This window comes from Passer montanus, unplaced genomic scaffold (genome assembly GCF_014805655.1).
Source record: "Passer montanus isolate IOZ18808 unplaced genomic scaffold, ASM1480565v1 scaffold21, whole genome shotgun sequence".
In the NCBI taxonomy this organism is placed as follows: Eukaryota; Metazoa; Chordata; class Aves; order Passeriformes; family Passeridae; genus Passer; species Passer montanus.
In genome coordinates this window covers 7,497,679-7,515,152 of record NW_024366703.1, presented here as the reverse complement: position 1 = coordinate 7,515,152, position 17,474 = coordinate 7,497,679, and the positions used below count along the sequence as shown (strand labels likewise).

Here is a 17,474-nt window from a genome sequence, read left to right as displayed (position 1 = left end):
CTGGTCTCTAATTAGGCACTTTTTGCTCAACGTCTGTCAGTCATTCCCAAAAATTCAGCTACTCTTGTGACACACCACAGAGACCTCTGGTACCACTCCACTTCCCATGGATGCAGATCCTTTCCAGGTCCCTCCCTGCCCTCTTCCCATGCAAATCCCCCGAGCCCCTCTGGACCATAAGCCCACTAAGCACATAAGAACAGCAGAGCATAAGTAAGCAGCCATATGCTCCCTTCTGCCAGGTAAGGAGAGAGGGGGTGAGCAGCCCCCTTGAAAGTTGCTGGGCAGGAGGAATTGCCTTGGGAGCTGCACCCCCAGGCTCCAGACAAATCCATGGAAAGGGGACTGACATCCCTGCATCAGCAGCAGCCACTCCTCCCTACAGCAGCTTCCAGCAGCTTCTCTGATCCACAGGCAGGAACAACTTGCATGTGCAGTAATTATGTTTGTGACAGCGGGGAAGCATTTCTGACCTTATTCTCTTTGCATCTTGGTGATGCTGCAACTTTATTTTTCTTACTATAGCTTACTAACTTATTATTGTGGGTTGATGTTGTGGGTAGCAATTTAGAAGATCAAAGTAAAAAACAATGCTGTAGAAGCATCTAAGATTTCTTTCTTGATTTAGAACATTTTTGCTCTACCTGTGATCAGGTAGGCTCTGTCAGCAGAGAAATGTAATAATATATGTATGTCTTCTGAAAAAAGAAAGCAAGTTAAGTCTAGGCTTATTGTCTAGGGATGTTTCAAAAATTCTGTTTATCATCCTCCTGTAAATGTGCAGTTTGTTAATCTTCTCCTTTTCTAATATCTGCTGCTTCAGGAGGAACAGAAACAGCTTGCCCAGGGTGATGGCTGATCTGTCTGTGCTGCAGATGGTGGGACATAAGGAAGAAAAACACCCAGAACTTTCCATGCTCTGTTCTGTTGATAATCCTTATCTTCTCCAAGATAAGCTGATACACTGTTGGCCAGAAGATTACATATAATTTATAAGTTATGTTTACTTTTCTGACTCACTGCATTAACAAACCTGCTTCTTGCTATAGCTCCTTTTCCAGAAACTGCCCAGCTGGGACACACCATTGACCTCTCACATCTACTGTAACTCCAGTTAATAATTTCCCTAGTATAGATCAGAACTATGCATAGAACATGTCACACTTTCATTAACATTACAGAATTCCTGCTGATTTATAATCATGTAAACCAAGCCCAAGTAGTCATTTCAGACATTCAGCTCAAACCTGTGCTGCTGAAACTAGGGCACTGCACAGCCACAGCCAGCAGAGCAGCCACTCTCTGAGAGTTCATGACAGTTCATACTGAAAAAAAAAAAAAAAAAGACATAAAAGCAGAGCCCAAGTGCAAATATTTTACGGCTGTGTAGTATTTCCATGCACTACAAATCAATGTAAAAGATGTTTTCTTCAAGGGGCCTCATATAGGCTGTGTTTTTAAAATGCATTCCCCCTGCTAAATATAAATCAGTAAGAGTTTTTTGTTCTTCCAAAAGATTAGCTAGCCTCAGTATTTTGGGATCTAATTCTGGAATACTTGTTGAGGTGCCAGCATTCTCTTCCAATTTAAATACAGTTTAATGGAAAGTCTATCCTGGGCACATTTTCCATCTACAGTGTAATAGCTTGAAAGTCTGAATACTAAGAGTTCACCAGAAACAGAGGTAACCTATCAAGGTTAAACTTCATTTATTTGTCAGTATTAGAAAGGATGTGGGAGCAATGGAGAGCAGGAGAAAGCAAACGTAAGAGCAGTAGGGACAAGTAAATGGAACTGTAGAACCAAAACCCCAGAGATGGCAGAAATGGTGTAGCCTACTGACAAAGCCATGCAAAGAAAATTAGAGAAGCTGCGGTTCTGAACTCAAGCACTTGAATTTTCTTTGAGTTGTATCTGTGTAAAATCAAAAATATGGCCCTAGACTCAAGATGCTGAATTAGACCCACATCAGGCTACTCCCACTGCATATTTACAATATAATAGGATGCTTTTCTTTGCATCAGTGGAAAGAGACAGGGTATTTTGTGGAGCATATCAGAATCATGCTTATGTGGATGATCAGCTGGAGGATGCTTCCATATCCCAAGTGTCCTGTTTAGCACAACTCCCTAATCAGAGACCACCTCCAATCAAGAAAGACATGCACTGGGATGAATGGTAGAGCCATGGAAGAGCATCTCCTCTTACCCAGCTGGAGAGTTTAGATTGTGTTCAGTACCACCTATCAGGAAGTCTTATTTTGTAATGACATTTCTACAGACTCCCAGATGGCAGTTTTTCTTCTATCATACCTGACAATCACACTTGGAGTGTGCTTTTTTTCTAATGTAAAACATCAATGTAGAGTCACTTCAAGATACTGTAAAGGTGGGTCGTTTTGTGTGTGGTCTTGTTTAAAAACATAGTGCTCAAATCATCTTGTTCACACTCTTGCTCCTGAAAGTCCCCTGCTGTTTCTCCTTGCAGGGTCTCTTGATTGCCAGGAGCACCTCCTAACCCCATCCATATTTAAACTTGTGAGGGGCAGTGATCTTTTGCCAAAATTATCTGATGTTGATGTGCCGATGTCCCCCAACTCAGGTCACTGCTCTTTCCTTCCTGTAGACTGGTAGCTGTGGAAATACTGTCACCCAGTATGCCTTTTCTATGGTTTTTTTTTTTTTGGCCTATTTTAATTTATTTCTGATCAACTGAAAATTCCCTTTTTCAGCATCAGAAAATTGCACTGCTCTCTTTGCTCTTAGTCAGAACAGAGTCCAAACTATTTCCATCTGCATCAGTTACCCAAATGTCAAAGATTCCCTTTTAATATGAAGTCCAAAAGCAGTCCTAAAGGGAAGTTCTTTAAATATATATCTACTCAGGGTCACCTGGCTGCTGTTTATGCAGGGGGGTTTTGTAGGGCTTGTGTTCCTGTGAAATGGAATATGAAAGTGCTTACAAAGGAAAAATTACCTGAAACTCTAGTCTTGCTCCTCACTGAATAGACCCAAAAGACATTGATTCCACTGGCTTTATTTCCTGTTTGGCAGCAAATAAATCCTTAAAGTAAGGGGTTATTTGAGCTAGCAACTTATTGGGCAGGTCAAAATTTACTATTACTTTTACTATTTGGCCACATTTAACATCCTCTTAAATATTTCAGGATTATAGGAGCCATGTTTTTTTTTTTTTAATTCTTCCTTTCCACTCTCTCTTATTTTGTCCATTTCTTCTTCAGGAAAACTCACATAACATACAACCTTCCTCTCTGCTTTATCTGCCATCCCTTCCTCCTTCTTCCTCCTCCTCCCTTGTCACAATTATTAAAGTTTCTCAGCCACTTCTCTCTTTCAAGTCTTCCTCTTCCTTCACTGGCCCCACTTTATTCAGCATTTCTCTCTCACTTAGGTTTACTCCTTTGTTTTTTTCCCAACCTCTTGTTGTTCTTTGTTTTTTCCAACCTTCTGGTTTGTTCTCCTCATGCTTCACAGCCTCTTATTTAAAAAAAAAAACCCAAACAACTCCCTGTCTCCTAAAGCACAACAGGCCCCTGAGATTAACCAAGGCTCTCCAATCTCACAAAGTTATAAAGAGATGGATTTATTTTAGCAGACCACTGGTTAATCTGTAACATATTCCTGCAAAGTAACTTGCACTGGGTACTAAATGAAGCAAAAGTTTGCCATCAAAATGGCATATTTTTTTAGGTACCTTGCTGGGATGAAAGCACAGAGCTCCATGCCTGACTCCCACCATGACCCTCTCCAACTCCCAGGGCACCTGGCAGAGACAGCACAAGGGCCCAGAAGTAAAGCTCCCAGCCCTGCTCTCCAACAACTTCAATGCACAAATGGAAATTATAAACAAGAACTTTTGCCCAGAACAGAGAGGACTCCAGTAGCATTAGAAGTGTTAACCGCTACACCATTAAAATATTTTTTTTCGAGGCAAATAATATAAGTGCTGCTGAGGCAAAACCGGGAGAAAGGGCAAGATTTCTCCCTTTACGCAAGAATTTGGCCCTCTATGCACACATTCCTTCATTAATCTGCACTTTCTGTACCACAGTCACAAGTGGAATCTAAATTATTGACTTTCCCACTCTCATCTGGCTCTGCAGCACATCACTTGCACCAGTTTCAACACCCTTTACCAGTAAATAACTCTGCTTCTTAAGCAGACCAGAACTTGAACTTGGACCACTGAATTAAAACATGAAACTCCACCAGCCAGTCAGACCATAAAGTTACAGTTTATTTTAACTAAAATAAGCAGTATCTCTGGTGCTTATTCAAAGAACCAGTGTGAATACTATTCCACCAGCCTGCCTAGCAATTCCCATGCCAGACCCATGAGGTTCTCACTTCACCTTTTGCCACAAACAGCTGATGGAGCAGTCCATACAGGAACTTGCTTTCCTTAGCATTTGCTGCCATAGGTCAGCCAGTAGAAGACCAAGGGTGTTGAATCCTTATTGACTGAGGACAAGAGCACACAGACCTGTTTTATTTGCTTAACAGTCATCCCCCCTGCTAGCCACCACCTCATGCCAAATCTCACAAAGACAGAAAGAGATGGGTCCTGCCCAGAAGTGTTTACAGGCTGCATATGAGAAAATAAATAAGAATAAGAGGAACATAACTTTGTGAGCAAGCATATGTTTTATCTGATTTTCTGTTATTTTCATGAATCTGTCAGGACATGCTCTTCCATACTCATGGCCAGTGCAATTCCTCACCCCAGAGGACAGCAGGAGGTGACTGCTTCTGTCACCACAACAGCACAAAGAAGTTAGTTCTAGTCCTCTCTGATTTGCATAGGCAAAAATACACTTCAAACTAGAAGCTCCAAGCCCTTTCATTATAAGCACTCACAGAACCCCCTCAAACCTTCATCATTATTTTCTAATAACTTGGGTAACAGAGTCAACACCTCAAGTTGTTTTGTAGAGGAGGTACTCCAATGTTTCCAGTGAGAACTCACCAAGGAAATTCCACCACCCCTGGCTTTGAAATTTAAACATCAGTGTGTACAAACAGGAAAAAACTTCCCAATAATTCAGTTTTTATCAATTTTATATTGCTGCAGATTTACTTGCATGACCTTTCCTGACAGATGACCAGTTGCCATCTACTGAAGCCAGGTGATGTACAGCAGGTGACACAGGAGGAACATCATGAAGATGAAACGTTGACTGCATTTCTAAATAGCTGAAGGAAGAGAGATGGGCTAGAAAACCAACCCAGCTTGGAATGGGAACAGCACACTATTTTACAATTCATGCAGAGGGGCATTTTTCCATATTGATGTATTGATAAGAGTGAAAAGAGGAAGAAATTTGATGCCACACGAGTCAGAGCATTGTTGCTGATGAAGCCACATTCATAGTGTGAGTGCTTTGAAGATCACGTGTGAACTGGAAACAAGCCTGAAGGGCTCAGGGGACTTTATTCTCTGGGTGGAAAGACACATACACTATTTCAGAAAAGCAAGGAGCAATTAAGTGTGGAGATCAACTCATCTGTCCATTTTCCTTGCCTTTTTTAGCTTAAAAAAAAACCTGTAACATCCTTTAGTCAATGTTCAGATAAGGGGCATTTCTTCTGCTAAGAAAGATCAGTGGAGCTTTAAATTTTTTAGGGGTTTGCTGGGGTTTTTTTAAGTACAAAAATGCTCCTGTTTTTCTAAGCCACAGCACTAAAGTATAATGTAATAAGGACCACACTGCATCCCTGACAGATGCTCTTTCTGACAGCACAGGGAGATGCAGCTGTTGAACTGGAGCCTGCAAATCCAGACCTCTGGGCCATGAAGCATCTCCCTGATTAGTTTTCTGCACCCAAAAGCAGATCTCAATTCAAAATCTGAACCTACTGTTGTAAATAGAGTACACAGAGGAAAAACACAAAATATTTGTTATCAAACTGAAATTGCACAAATCCCAAACCACTATCAATCTCTATTTTTTTTCCCAGAGGGTACACTTCAAAATCTCTGGAATACTGAAGTTATTAAGGGTAATTTGCCCATATCTACACTTTATTACAGCTGCTCACACAGTACTACCCACCCCACTCTGCACTGAGTCAGCAATACCAGCCATGGTATCACAAAATTACTGCTTCTGCCACATCACTAAAGACAAAACTGATAAAGTCTGTCCACAAGGGTTAAAGTATGGATTTTCCAAAGCACAGCATTAAGAGAAGATGGAAAGTGTGTATTGTCATGTATATATATATATATATATATATATATATACACATACATACATATAGCAAATAAATCTCACAATATTCCAGTTTTCAAATGCTAAAGAGCTTCTGAATCTCCAAGCAACTGTTTGTACACTGGTCAGTCTGAAGTTGCAATCAGCTTGGGATGAGGCATGACCTGGAGTCCCCAGGGAACAGCTTTGCTACATGAGGGTTCAGAGTAGAAAGGTCCCTCTGGGATAACTCATGGGTGGGTAAAGAGAGGTCAGGTAGCCACTTTGCAGCTAACAGGATGGAAACATCTCCCAGCAAAATGGCTCAGGTTACAGGATCTCTGGTGAAGAGCATTGTGAGAGCTGCAGTCAGCCCTCACAAACATGGTGAATGACTTTAGCACTCTTTCAAATCTATCTGCAGTAGGACATTTCTCTGAATTTTATCCTTTTTACCATTGGAGCAGATATCCTAGATATTTTATCCTTTGTTTGATAAATGCCATTGCACACTTGTGCAGGAAGGATGCAGGGAACTGCAATCACTGCATCTCCATTTTCAGGAATTCATTTCTAACATGATGAAATATCCTTTGTAGCATCCCAAAGACAGCACTGCCCACTTTCCTACCTAAGCCTGACTGCTAGGAGCCATGCACAGAATAGCACAGGCCAAAGAGAGTAAGATAATTTTATAGTCAGCAACCATCCAAAATCCAAGTGTTGAGATACTGAGACACAGTCTCAAGATATTGAATCACCACCCTTGCACAAGCAAGAGTGCCTTGGGCTGGTCAGAAAGGATATAGGTTTGGCCAGGAACTTTGTCATAGCCATGCTTCTTGATCAAGATCTCTTTGGCCAATTTTGCAAAGCCACTGATGTGCAGAGAAATTAAGAGAAGAAGAACAGCAACTCCGACCATGCTGTAGCTCCAGTTCCATGTGAGATCTGTATGGGACCAGTCCCATCAGGACACCCAACCCTGTGTTCCTTCTAAGCACATAAGTTCACTCAGAATCATAAAACAAGAAGGCAACACAAATGATAGCCTCTTACCCTTCAGAGATGAAAAAAACAGAGGATGGTATTGAACTAGTTTAAGATGATGAGAAAATAAATTGAGCAATTCTCCTTTTGCAAGTTGCAAGAAATTAATATAATCAGTGATGCCTTTGTAAAAGCAATTAAATTCTTAAAGCTCTATTTTATATTTGATAATCTGATTCTATTTGGTGTGCAAAGGCAGAAGTCATTTTGATCTGGGATACTTCAGTACATTATAGGCACCCATATATTTCCATTTTCCAGAGACTTTTTAACTTTTTCTTTTTTATCTCAGTCTTTTTGTAAGCCACCATTTTTTTAACCTTTGAAAAATACTAATTCTTAACAACCCTTATGTCTTCAGTTAGTCTTCAAACAGCCCTAGAGAAAATTAAGGTTTTATTTAAAGTACTTTTAGTTGAGTCAGTGAATATTGCAGATAGGCAGATCAGAGATGAAGCTATGGCTTTAAAAACTCTCACCCAAAAGCCTTTCCTTTACTCTCCTCCTCCTAAAAGCTAAAGAAAATGAGACATTTCTACATTCCTTCTAACCAAAAGACTGGTCTTATGAACAGAAAATAAAATCCAGGATTTATTTCATTCCAAAAGTGTATCCCAAACACTCTTGCCACCAAGCTGCCATTTGTCCAGTTTGTAACATTTAGGTTATCCAACCAAGGAAAAGATAAAACCATGGACAAATTTTCCTTAAGCAGAAGATGTTTACCGGAAATCTCCTTTACTTTACAGCAGGAACCAACCCAGAGCAGGGATCACATTTACGCCACAGCTCTGACAAATGCCTGTTGAGCTGCACCACTTAAACCACTTGCATTTTAAACAGCAGTTTGTCAAGTGATACTAATTATTTGGGAGGTCTCTGCTCCTAGAAACGTAAACATTTCTTTTCATACCAATCACATTTTCTTTTCCATGTGGTGCCTCCAGCAGAGACTGAAATTAAAATGGCTTCTTTGTGCCACAGTGTGGTTTATGGCTCAAATCTCCTCTACTTTTGCAAGCAGGGGATAGCATTGCCTTCAGGCTCTGCACAGAACCCTCCCATCCCTGCTTTGTAGGCAGAAAAATCCTCTCCACAGGTAGAGAGCTCTCCCAGGATCAAACCCATCCACTTTTCTCAAGGTTGCTCAGCTTGCCCCTGGCTGATAACACAGGTCTGGGACTTCCAGTAGCCTGAGAATCACTTGGACTTCATAAAGCAAGCTGAGGGTTCAGCTGCTAGGGAGCACTGCAGGGAACTGGCAAACAGGCTCTTGCAGGAGTCCGAGTCAAAAAACCCACAACCAATTCCCAGACCTGCCAAGGCGCAGCTCAAACACAGGCACACGTTTCCTTCAAACTCCCTCCTGGTTCAAGAGACACTGCTTGGGATCTGTTCAAGCCAGGCCACAAGCCTCAGAGTTTCTTGAAAAACACAATTTCAGTCCCACCCCAGTATCTCACAGCAGGTCCTGCTTTTACTGACAAGTCTATTGGCCAAAAACTTCCAGTGTTGTATCCACACGGCGCCACATGGCTGCACAGCAGGGCCTATCACAGAGAAAATCTGGCAGGGTCAGCCAGAAAAGGTTCCATGAAATCGCAGTAAGTAACCCAAAGACTTTACCAGAAGTGAGACTAAACCAGCATTTTCAGAATCACACTGAGCCATCTGCAAGTTGCTTGTGGGAAGTTTCTGGTTAGGGTAGTCAAAGATGGGATCAGTCCCTGCTATCCAGACAAACTTTATAGAGAAGTCATATCCTTCCTCATTGAGACAAACGTTGGGTCCTTTTCTGTTTTCCAGACCTTATCAAAGTCTCCTGTGAGCAAGTTGCTGAGCCCTGGGAGCTGACCCAGCATGTCTGGGAAGGTCCCCTGGCATGGACCTGCCTTACACAGCCTCTGTGCAGGACCACCCTGTGAGGTACAACATGATGGGGCAAAGACAGACCATGGCTACTAGTCTTACTTGACCCCTCCATGTTCCCCTTCTGTATTAGGATGTGTTTGCTGGTATAGGCAGAAAATTATGTAAATTGAACCAGAAAAAGGAGCTGATTTTCAAAGCAAGGAACCTTGGTTTAACACAAAGGTTTCTCATGGAAAAAAAAGTTATTTTAACTTGATGGTGAGGGCAAGAAGTTAACTTGAAGCTAATTTCTTCAAGTTAGCTTGATCTTCAGATTTCTGCTGATGCTGGCTGCTAGAGGAGAGGCAATCAGGAGCACACTGTATCATGGTCATTAATGTATACAGCTTTTTCTATATGGCCATTTTACTATTTCCCTTCTTCTTTAAAACAGAAGTGCTATCAATGTGTCTAATGAAGAAAGTAAGTTAATGCATCCAATCAATTATGATGTCTCACTCTGAGCCCATCCCCTTTCAGCTATCAGGCCCATGGTAAATCTCAGATGAACCAAAGGATTCATCTCCTCAGCACCATCAACTGCAGTCATCTGAAATGTTATTTTTAATGCCAACAAATTACAGTGTCCCTTCAAGAGACAATTAAGGACAGAGTCAAGGAACAGAAATACTGGTGAGACTAACTCAACAAGAGCTACACAGAAGGTGGCTCTGACTCGTTTTGGACTCAGAGAAAAACATTTTCAAAGTAAAACATTGATTTAGAGGTGAACAGACAAGAAGAAAAATGAAAGGACAACAACGGTCATAGGGATCAACCCCAGAGCAAAGCTCAGGGACCCACAGGGCTGAAGCATGTGCAGCAACCATGGCCACATGCACTGCAAAGCTTGTGGCTCACAGTCACACTCCCATAGCTCAGCACCCTGCTGTGTCATCACTGACCCCTGACAACTCCTGAGAGCAAACATTAATTCCACCCCTTGGTTTTGCTTTCACTTTATAGGAAACTCCCTTTCCTTTAGGGTTAATTTTTAAGACTGTTCTTGATGCAACCCTCTGCACATATAGGTATCATTAATGCAAAGCTCTTTGTTGAAACTAAAGAAGCCCTGTAAGTTTGGAGATTATACGTATAGAGATAACCTCTTCTTAATTCCTGCTAATGTCTGCAATGGTAATCATATTTGTTTGGTAAATTCATTTTATAATATTAACAATATGAATGTTCAGGCTGTGGGAGTACTTGCTTTGATTAAGTATGCAAATGATTCCCTAGAACATGTCAGTAGACCCTACAAACCTTCCTGAAGAGACACCTGCTGCCTCTAAACTAATTGAATGATAGATTAATATAGCACCCATAATTCTTAAGAAAACAGGAGAAGTAAGGAAGAAGTGAAGAAGGATCAGAGCTAAGAATGCATTCACATAGAGGAAACGAGCAGTCCAAAAGACAAATAAGACAACAAAATCTGACAAACAACATTCAATCCCAAAGTCCCACCAGAACAGAGCATCAAAGGTGACAGAAAAGTTAATGAGAAAATGCCATGAAAGCAAGGGACAAAATGAGAAGGAACAGACTTTGCTTTCAGCATTGGAGCAAGATCCCTACACTCAAGAACTGCCACGGTTAATGAAAAACTCATTTGCCTTTCACAAATAAAGCGGTTTTCAAGTATAAACGTAGTTACCCATAAAATTTCCACATACAGAGATCCTACACTTCCTGTCACAAGTGTTGCCAGCAGCTGATAATGCTCTATTATTGGTCACCTTGGGACACTGGCAGGTGACACACGGGTCAGAGGCATGCACCAAAATAATCTCTGGAAGTTCCACTTTCAGCAAATGCCAGCACTGTTTTGGCACCCTGCCCAAGGTCTTCTGCACCAGTTAATCCAACCCTGAACAGGATTAATTCCTCATACACACAGACTCTTTTGCTTTCAAGGGCTATGTGGCAACTGCTGAAAGCAGCTTTAGAAACAACCTTTTCTCCTCAGTCCTGTGTTAGTTCTCAACAAGCAACTGTCCAAAGGATAGAGGAGATGTTCACCCCTTAGTGAGTCTGATATCATCACCAGTCACCCCATCAAATAGCAAGTTATACCAAAATCTAGCCAATAACTCAGAGATTATTGGAATATAAATCAACACTAATTTGCAGAGAAATCTCACTAGCAGTTGATGTTGTAGGTATTTTCTTTTTGTGTTCTTGTTGCTTATTTCTTCTGGGATACATGAAGTTTTAATTAGATGTAAGAAGATGGAAATTATTAAATTAGAATATATGTGTGTTTTAGAGAACAACGCTGTTTAGTGTGTTATCTAGCTGCAAGGGTAAATTGTGGTGATTAGAATGGTTATTGCAGTACAGGCAGTGAATAGACAGTGAGACATGAAGGGTGGGGCTGATTTCACCACGTGCATATAGATACACCATTTACCACTCTACAAGGAATTCAGAGAAAGAGGAAAAATAGAGCTCTATAGTGCAAAGTAAGACTGAAAGAAGTTGCACACCATAGCCATTTTTAATTTGGGAAATGGTCTCCAGCCTCTGCTCTTCCCCAAAGCTCTTCAGCCACTGCCATGGGGGCTGAGGCTTCCACACAGCACCCGAATGTCCCAGGTCTCCCACCAACATGTGTGAACAAGACCCAGAAATTGTTTTCCAGGAGAACAAAATGTGGAGGAAGGATCATGTCAGGGTTTCACGCTGTTTTGTACAGGAATAAATGACGAGCCAGGAAGGAAAGGAATGTCCATGGAAAATGAGATGCCAATGAAATGGGAAATGAATCCAGACAACCACCCAAAAGCCTATTGCCACGCAGTGTGGATGAAGTCCTGCTATAACCTAATTCCTGCTTGCTTCTTCCATTTTGCAGCACACAAATGTGGCTGCATTGCTCACCAGACCTACATATGGGAGATATAAATCTGGTCATGCATAACCCTTACGTGATCCTCTGTATACACCACACAAAGACACGGGAGCTATTATTTATATTGTATTCACAGCTTACAGAGCACCTTCTGCAAGCAGCCTAAAAACTCAGCCGTTCCAACTGAAAATCACACCTGTCAATCAGCACCACCTCCCGGGCTAAAAACCAGACATGCTCTCACTTGGGACTTCTTTGCAATTACACTGATGCTGTACAATTACAGTTTGAAAAACGTGCCATGAGATACCTTTTCCCCTGCTCCTTGTAAAAATGATTCCACAGCAAAATTCTGATGAATGCCGGTGACGTGAGTAATTAAAGTGAAAGTGAAACAAAGCCCTGCAACCAAGGATTTATTAATAATTACCAGTGGTAGTAAGGCAGTTATTGAGCAAATGTGCAGCTATCAGACTCACATACCCCCTGCACGTGGACTAACCCACAGTGTACACTCTGACTAGTCAAAGGTCCTCTGAAGAGATGTGTACGTGCCATCACTAACCTCAAAATACCTACCTACACTGAGCCCCTCTTCCACACACTGCAGCAGCTTCCTTGGCTACACCATCCCTTTGGGTTAGTTTGTTTCTTAGTGAAAGAGACACAAAAAGTACCCAGGTGTTTGGGGATTTTTTTTCCTTAGACTGAATCTCACAGATTTGGCCCCTAAAATCAAGAACAGGACCTCCTACAAATAGCAGCTCACTCATGGTCACGTGGAATCATGAAAAACTACTGCAGCAGATGAAAGTTGTATTAAACACACAAGAAGAACTCAGGTATTATGACATATGCATCTATATCTATCTATTTATTTCAAGCATGATTAGCTAAATAAACCCTGACTCTGGCATATACAGTCATTCTTGTGGAAACCAGTTTTCTGTGAATCACAAGGAACCATATCAACATTTCCTGTTTAAAATAGTGCTAAGCACTGCATATATAGATATTACACTTCAAATAGCAAGTAAACATCCTGCCCATCAAGGTTGTGTTACCTTTGAATCTCCCATTTTGACTTCTTGCTGCATAGACTGCTCTGGAAAACACCACAAGGACTTCTATGGAGGGTGGTGGGAAAGCAAGAGGGAATGGGAAAGAGGAACAGAGACAGTCACAGTGCCAGGCAAAGGGACATAGATGGGCACTGCCTGAGTAGGTTTCAGCACTGCACAGAGAATAGTCCCATGACCCAACAGCTCAAGCCATCAGATGACTCCTTTCAAAAACAAAGTACAAGCCAGTGGGGAATAAAATCAGAAGTGGACCTCTCTTAGGAAGCTCAGGCAGCTTTAGTGACACTAGCTAAAAGCTTATTTTTCCTCCCAGTCCCATCAGGTGGGAAACTTTCCCTCAGGTGACTCAGGGCCCATTCAGCACCCACCAACTCTGCCTTAGGGCACATGAGCATGGCTCTGCAGCCACATATCAATGGGAAAGCAGCATTTTCACCCAGGGAGATCCTGTGAATGTGAGCCTGTGTGTACCTCACAGTATGGCTCAAACAGGATCAGCAGCACTGGCTTGCAGGACTTCACACAGTAGAGCCCAGCATCAGGGCAGGTCCAGGGATGTCCAGTGCCACCACCATGGCCATGCAGCCCCACGCATGACACATCACTCACTCGTGGTTTTTCTTGAGACAAAGGATGTTGAGTCTCCTCTATCCAGCAGGATTGCTGTGTATCTTTGCAGTTTGAGAGCAGATTTGTGAGTGAAAGGGGGCAAAATGATGCCAGGTGTTCCTCATGACAGTCTGTGTGGGGTTGTACTTGACTACGTAAACCTAGAATCACAGAATCATTAAGACTGGAAAAGATCTCTAAGATAACCAAGACCAACTCCTAACCAGCCCTGCCAAGTCCACCACTAAACCATGTCCCTAAGCACCACACCTACATGCTTTCTGAACACATCCAGGGCCAGTGATTCCCACTTCCTTGGGCAGCCTGTTCCACCGCCTGACTGCCCTTTCAAAGAATTTTTTCTAATATCCAATCAAAAATCTCTCCTGGCACAATTTGTGATCATTTCCTCCTGTCCTTATCCCTTGCTGCTTGGGAGATTAGGCTGACTCCCACCTCACTACACCCTCCTTTCAGGCAGTTGTAGAGAGTGTTAAGGTCTCTCCTGAGCCTCCTTTTCTCCAGGCTAAACACCCCCAGCTCCCTCAGCTGCTCCTCAAATGATTAACTCTTCAGACCCTTCAAAAGCTCTGTGGCACTTCTCTGGACTCACCTGATTACCTCAGTGTCCTTCCTGGACTGAGGGGCTCAGAACTGGACACAGCACTTGAGGTGCAGCCTCGCCAGTGCCCAGTACAGGGGACAATCCCTGCCCTGGTCCTGCTGGCCACACTACTGCAGGTAAAGGCCAGGGTGCTGTTAGTCTGGCACACTGCTGGCTCACCTTCAGCTGGCTGGCAGCCAACACCAAGCCTCTGTTCTTACATCAGGGCACCCACAGTTTTTTAAAACAAACAACCTGATTTTATGGTGTTTTTGACAGGGTGCCTCCCTCAAGAGCCACTTCAGGAGCTTTTATCTCAATTAACTTTTATGACCCTGGCAAGGTCAGGGTGTGCCCAGGCAGAGGCAGGGACCCGGCACCCAGCTCTGGGCACACGTCTCAGGAGAACCTGCTGTCCCCCCAGGAGCAGCTCAGCAGAGCACAGGCAGCATCTCCCACCTGAGCTAATTTTCAGGGAACAGATGCTTGTAAAATCCCACCTCATCCTTGCCACACGGAGAGGTCACCAGAAATGTCTGGAGGACACCGGTTAATTAATTATCTGTGCTATCTAAAACAAAGATTATCAATCCTAAGGCTATCAATACAACTCCTTTCAGTATCGTTACATTCATTTTCAATTCAATTTATGAGAAATGGATACAGATTCTGTTCTCTTTCCTCAGCTATTTTGAAACAGAAAGATGGAACTGGAGAACAGTAGCCACAGACAAACCACAAGTGCAGATGTAGTCTATTTTTGTTAAATGTGCCTTTGTAGCACAAATTTTTTTTAAATAATCCCTATTTTTTTTCAACTGTGCTGAACAAAGCAGTGCATCACCTCTGTATATAGCACAGCTTGTAGCCCCTCTGAAGAGGAAAATTTGGGTTAATTGCTGACATCACCTTATTAGTCTCCATCTTCCAACAAATAAAAATTAAAAAGAATGCTTGCTGGAGTAGAATTGCTGAAAGGCAGAAGTTACAAGGCTGCTGTGCAGTGCACTGCCAGCTGCAGGCAGGAGAAGGCCCCAACAGGAATACCAAGCCCCTGGCACACACAGGAAACATGTATCTATTTTTTATTCTTTCACTGACTTTTTTTTTTTAAGTCATTCAAATAATGCTTCAGAGGGGAAAAGGCACTTACAATCACAAGACGACAGCCAGAGCTTTTTTTTTTTTTTTTTGGTGACCCAGCGGTACAATTATTCTGCATACTGCATGCATATCATGAGATTAAATAAGAAATAAGGTCAGGCCACAGAAACTTCAGAATACAAACAATGAACAAATAAAAAATCTCTATCATCTTGCTAAATATCTTTGGGGAGAGTAATTTACTTCCTAACTATCCCCATTTGTTCCTTAAACTATACGGTTTGGACTTGGTAGAAAATATGAGAAGAATCAGGGCTGTAATATGAATATTGACAGTGTAAATGTATATACCTCATGTATCTCTATTCAAATCAAGGATACGAGATACTCCACAGTGCTTTACCTGTGCCTCCCATATCCATGTTTACTATTGTGACAAGGAAGGGTCTCTGAAAACCCCATTCACACCTCACTGAGCATGCAGCACACTTACTACGTCCAAACCCACACAGAACACTTCAGAGCAAAACACAGGTTTTATACTAAGGACTGCAATATTCTCACAGAGGCATTTATTGCACGAGATTTGTGCAGGCAGGGACATGTCTCACGCTGCACGCTGTCCATAGATCCACATTCTGCTTTGAGGCTGGCCTGTGCGGGGTACTCCGGTCCCTGTCCAGCTCCTCCCTGGCCCCGCCGTGCATCACCCAACAAACCCAGGGAGAGGGCTGCACGCAGAGCCCCGGCTTCCCCAGTTCACACCGACATCCATTCCCAACCTTATCAACTCGGCTAAGAAGAAACTGCTGCTGAAAGGAGGAATGAGGTGACTGCTCTGAGAGCCCGCTCAGCTGCCTGGCAGTAACCTTGGCACCGGGCTGGTGTTTCCCGTGGGGCTGTCAGGCAGCGCACACGGATACACACGGACGCAGTTACCTCTCCTTCGACCCCGACACCCCACAGCAAGCCCGGGCAGGTATCTATGCCTTATCCCCTGACGAGCTCCATCCCAGCCCGGGCTTCCTCCCGGGCCAGCCCGGCTCCTGGAGCGGGATGCTCCGGGAGGACGAGCCGGGCAGAATGCGCATCCCCGGCATCCCGCGCCGCACCTTTCCCAGCCGCCTGCCGCGGTGCCGGGGCGGTCGGTCCTTACCGTAGAGCAGGTTTCTGGTCACCTGCCCCCCCATGTCGGCGCGGCCCCCGCCCGGCTCCGGCTCCGCTCCGCAGTCCCGGGCCCACGCGGGACGCGGCTGCCCCGCGCCGGCAGCCCCCGCCCACACCCGCGCCTCCCGCCGCGGCACCGGCGCTCCGAGCTGTCATCTTTATTTACATAAGAAGGAGGAGACTTCGCCGCCTGAAATAGCTGCCGGCGTTTCACCGCTGCAGCGTGTCCCCCGCCCCACGCGCGGCGCGGAACGCCGGCCGGGCTCGCTGTGCGGGGCCGCCGCCCGGAGCCCCGGCAATGCTAAGGACAAAGCGGGAGGCACCGCTGACTCCACCGAGCAAAATAAAGGAAACAAAAATCAAGAACTCATTTATAAAAGCAAACGGCTCTGGCCACGTGAAACTTTCGCTCCCCACTGCAAAACCCTGGAATAAATTAGAACGAGGAAAAAAAAAAAAAGTTAAAATTTATTACCAAACATCACCACACCAGTCTTCAAACGGCTTTTGCAGGTTAATTATTAATTATGTAGTAGTTTTATTAATATTAATACCTATTAATATTAATAATTATTAGTTATTTAATAAATAAGTGCTCGAAAGGCAGAATGGTTCGCCACAGACTGAAATAATAAAAACATTACCCCCCGTAAACTCTTTTGTGCGGGGCTCGCACGCTCAGCCCAGATACAATGCTGCCTGCGCTCCAGCTCATTACCTCTGCTGATGGATAATGGCCAGCGTTAGAAAAAGCGGGGGGATGCCGAGAGTGGTGCAAGGAGGTGCGCAGGGCACCGCAGCCAGGGATGGTCCCTCGGTTGCTCTCTGCATCCCGCAGTTCGTGCAGGAGCTCGCTCGTTCCCTCCTCTCCATCTCCAGCAC

At 43.6% G+C, this 17,474-nt stretch overlaps 1 protein-coding gene across 3 annotated transcripts in view; it reads right to left on the bottom strand.

The window, feature by feature from the left end:
* Positions 1-17,474, bottom strand: part of NEURL1 (neuralized E3 ubiquitin protein ligase 1) — a 142,531-nt gene that overhangs the window by 65,761 nt on the left and 59,296 nt on the right. Inside the window, exon 1 of one of the 3 annotated variants that reach the window (XM_039708757.1) lies at positions 17,311-17,451. The exons of 1 other annotated variant lie outside the window; for it this stretch is intronic. Coding sequence is in view for 1 of the 2 variants with exons in the window: in XM_039708756.1 (XP_039564690.1) it covers positions 16,582-16,615 (34 nt within the window). In the remaining variant the exon portion in view is untranslated. Of the gene's footprint in view, positions 1-16,581; positions 16,708-17,310; positions 17,452-17,474 lie in introns of those variants that run through there. One more of the 3 variants, XM_039708756.1, reaches the window with a different exon arrangement.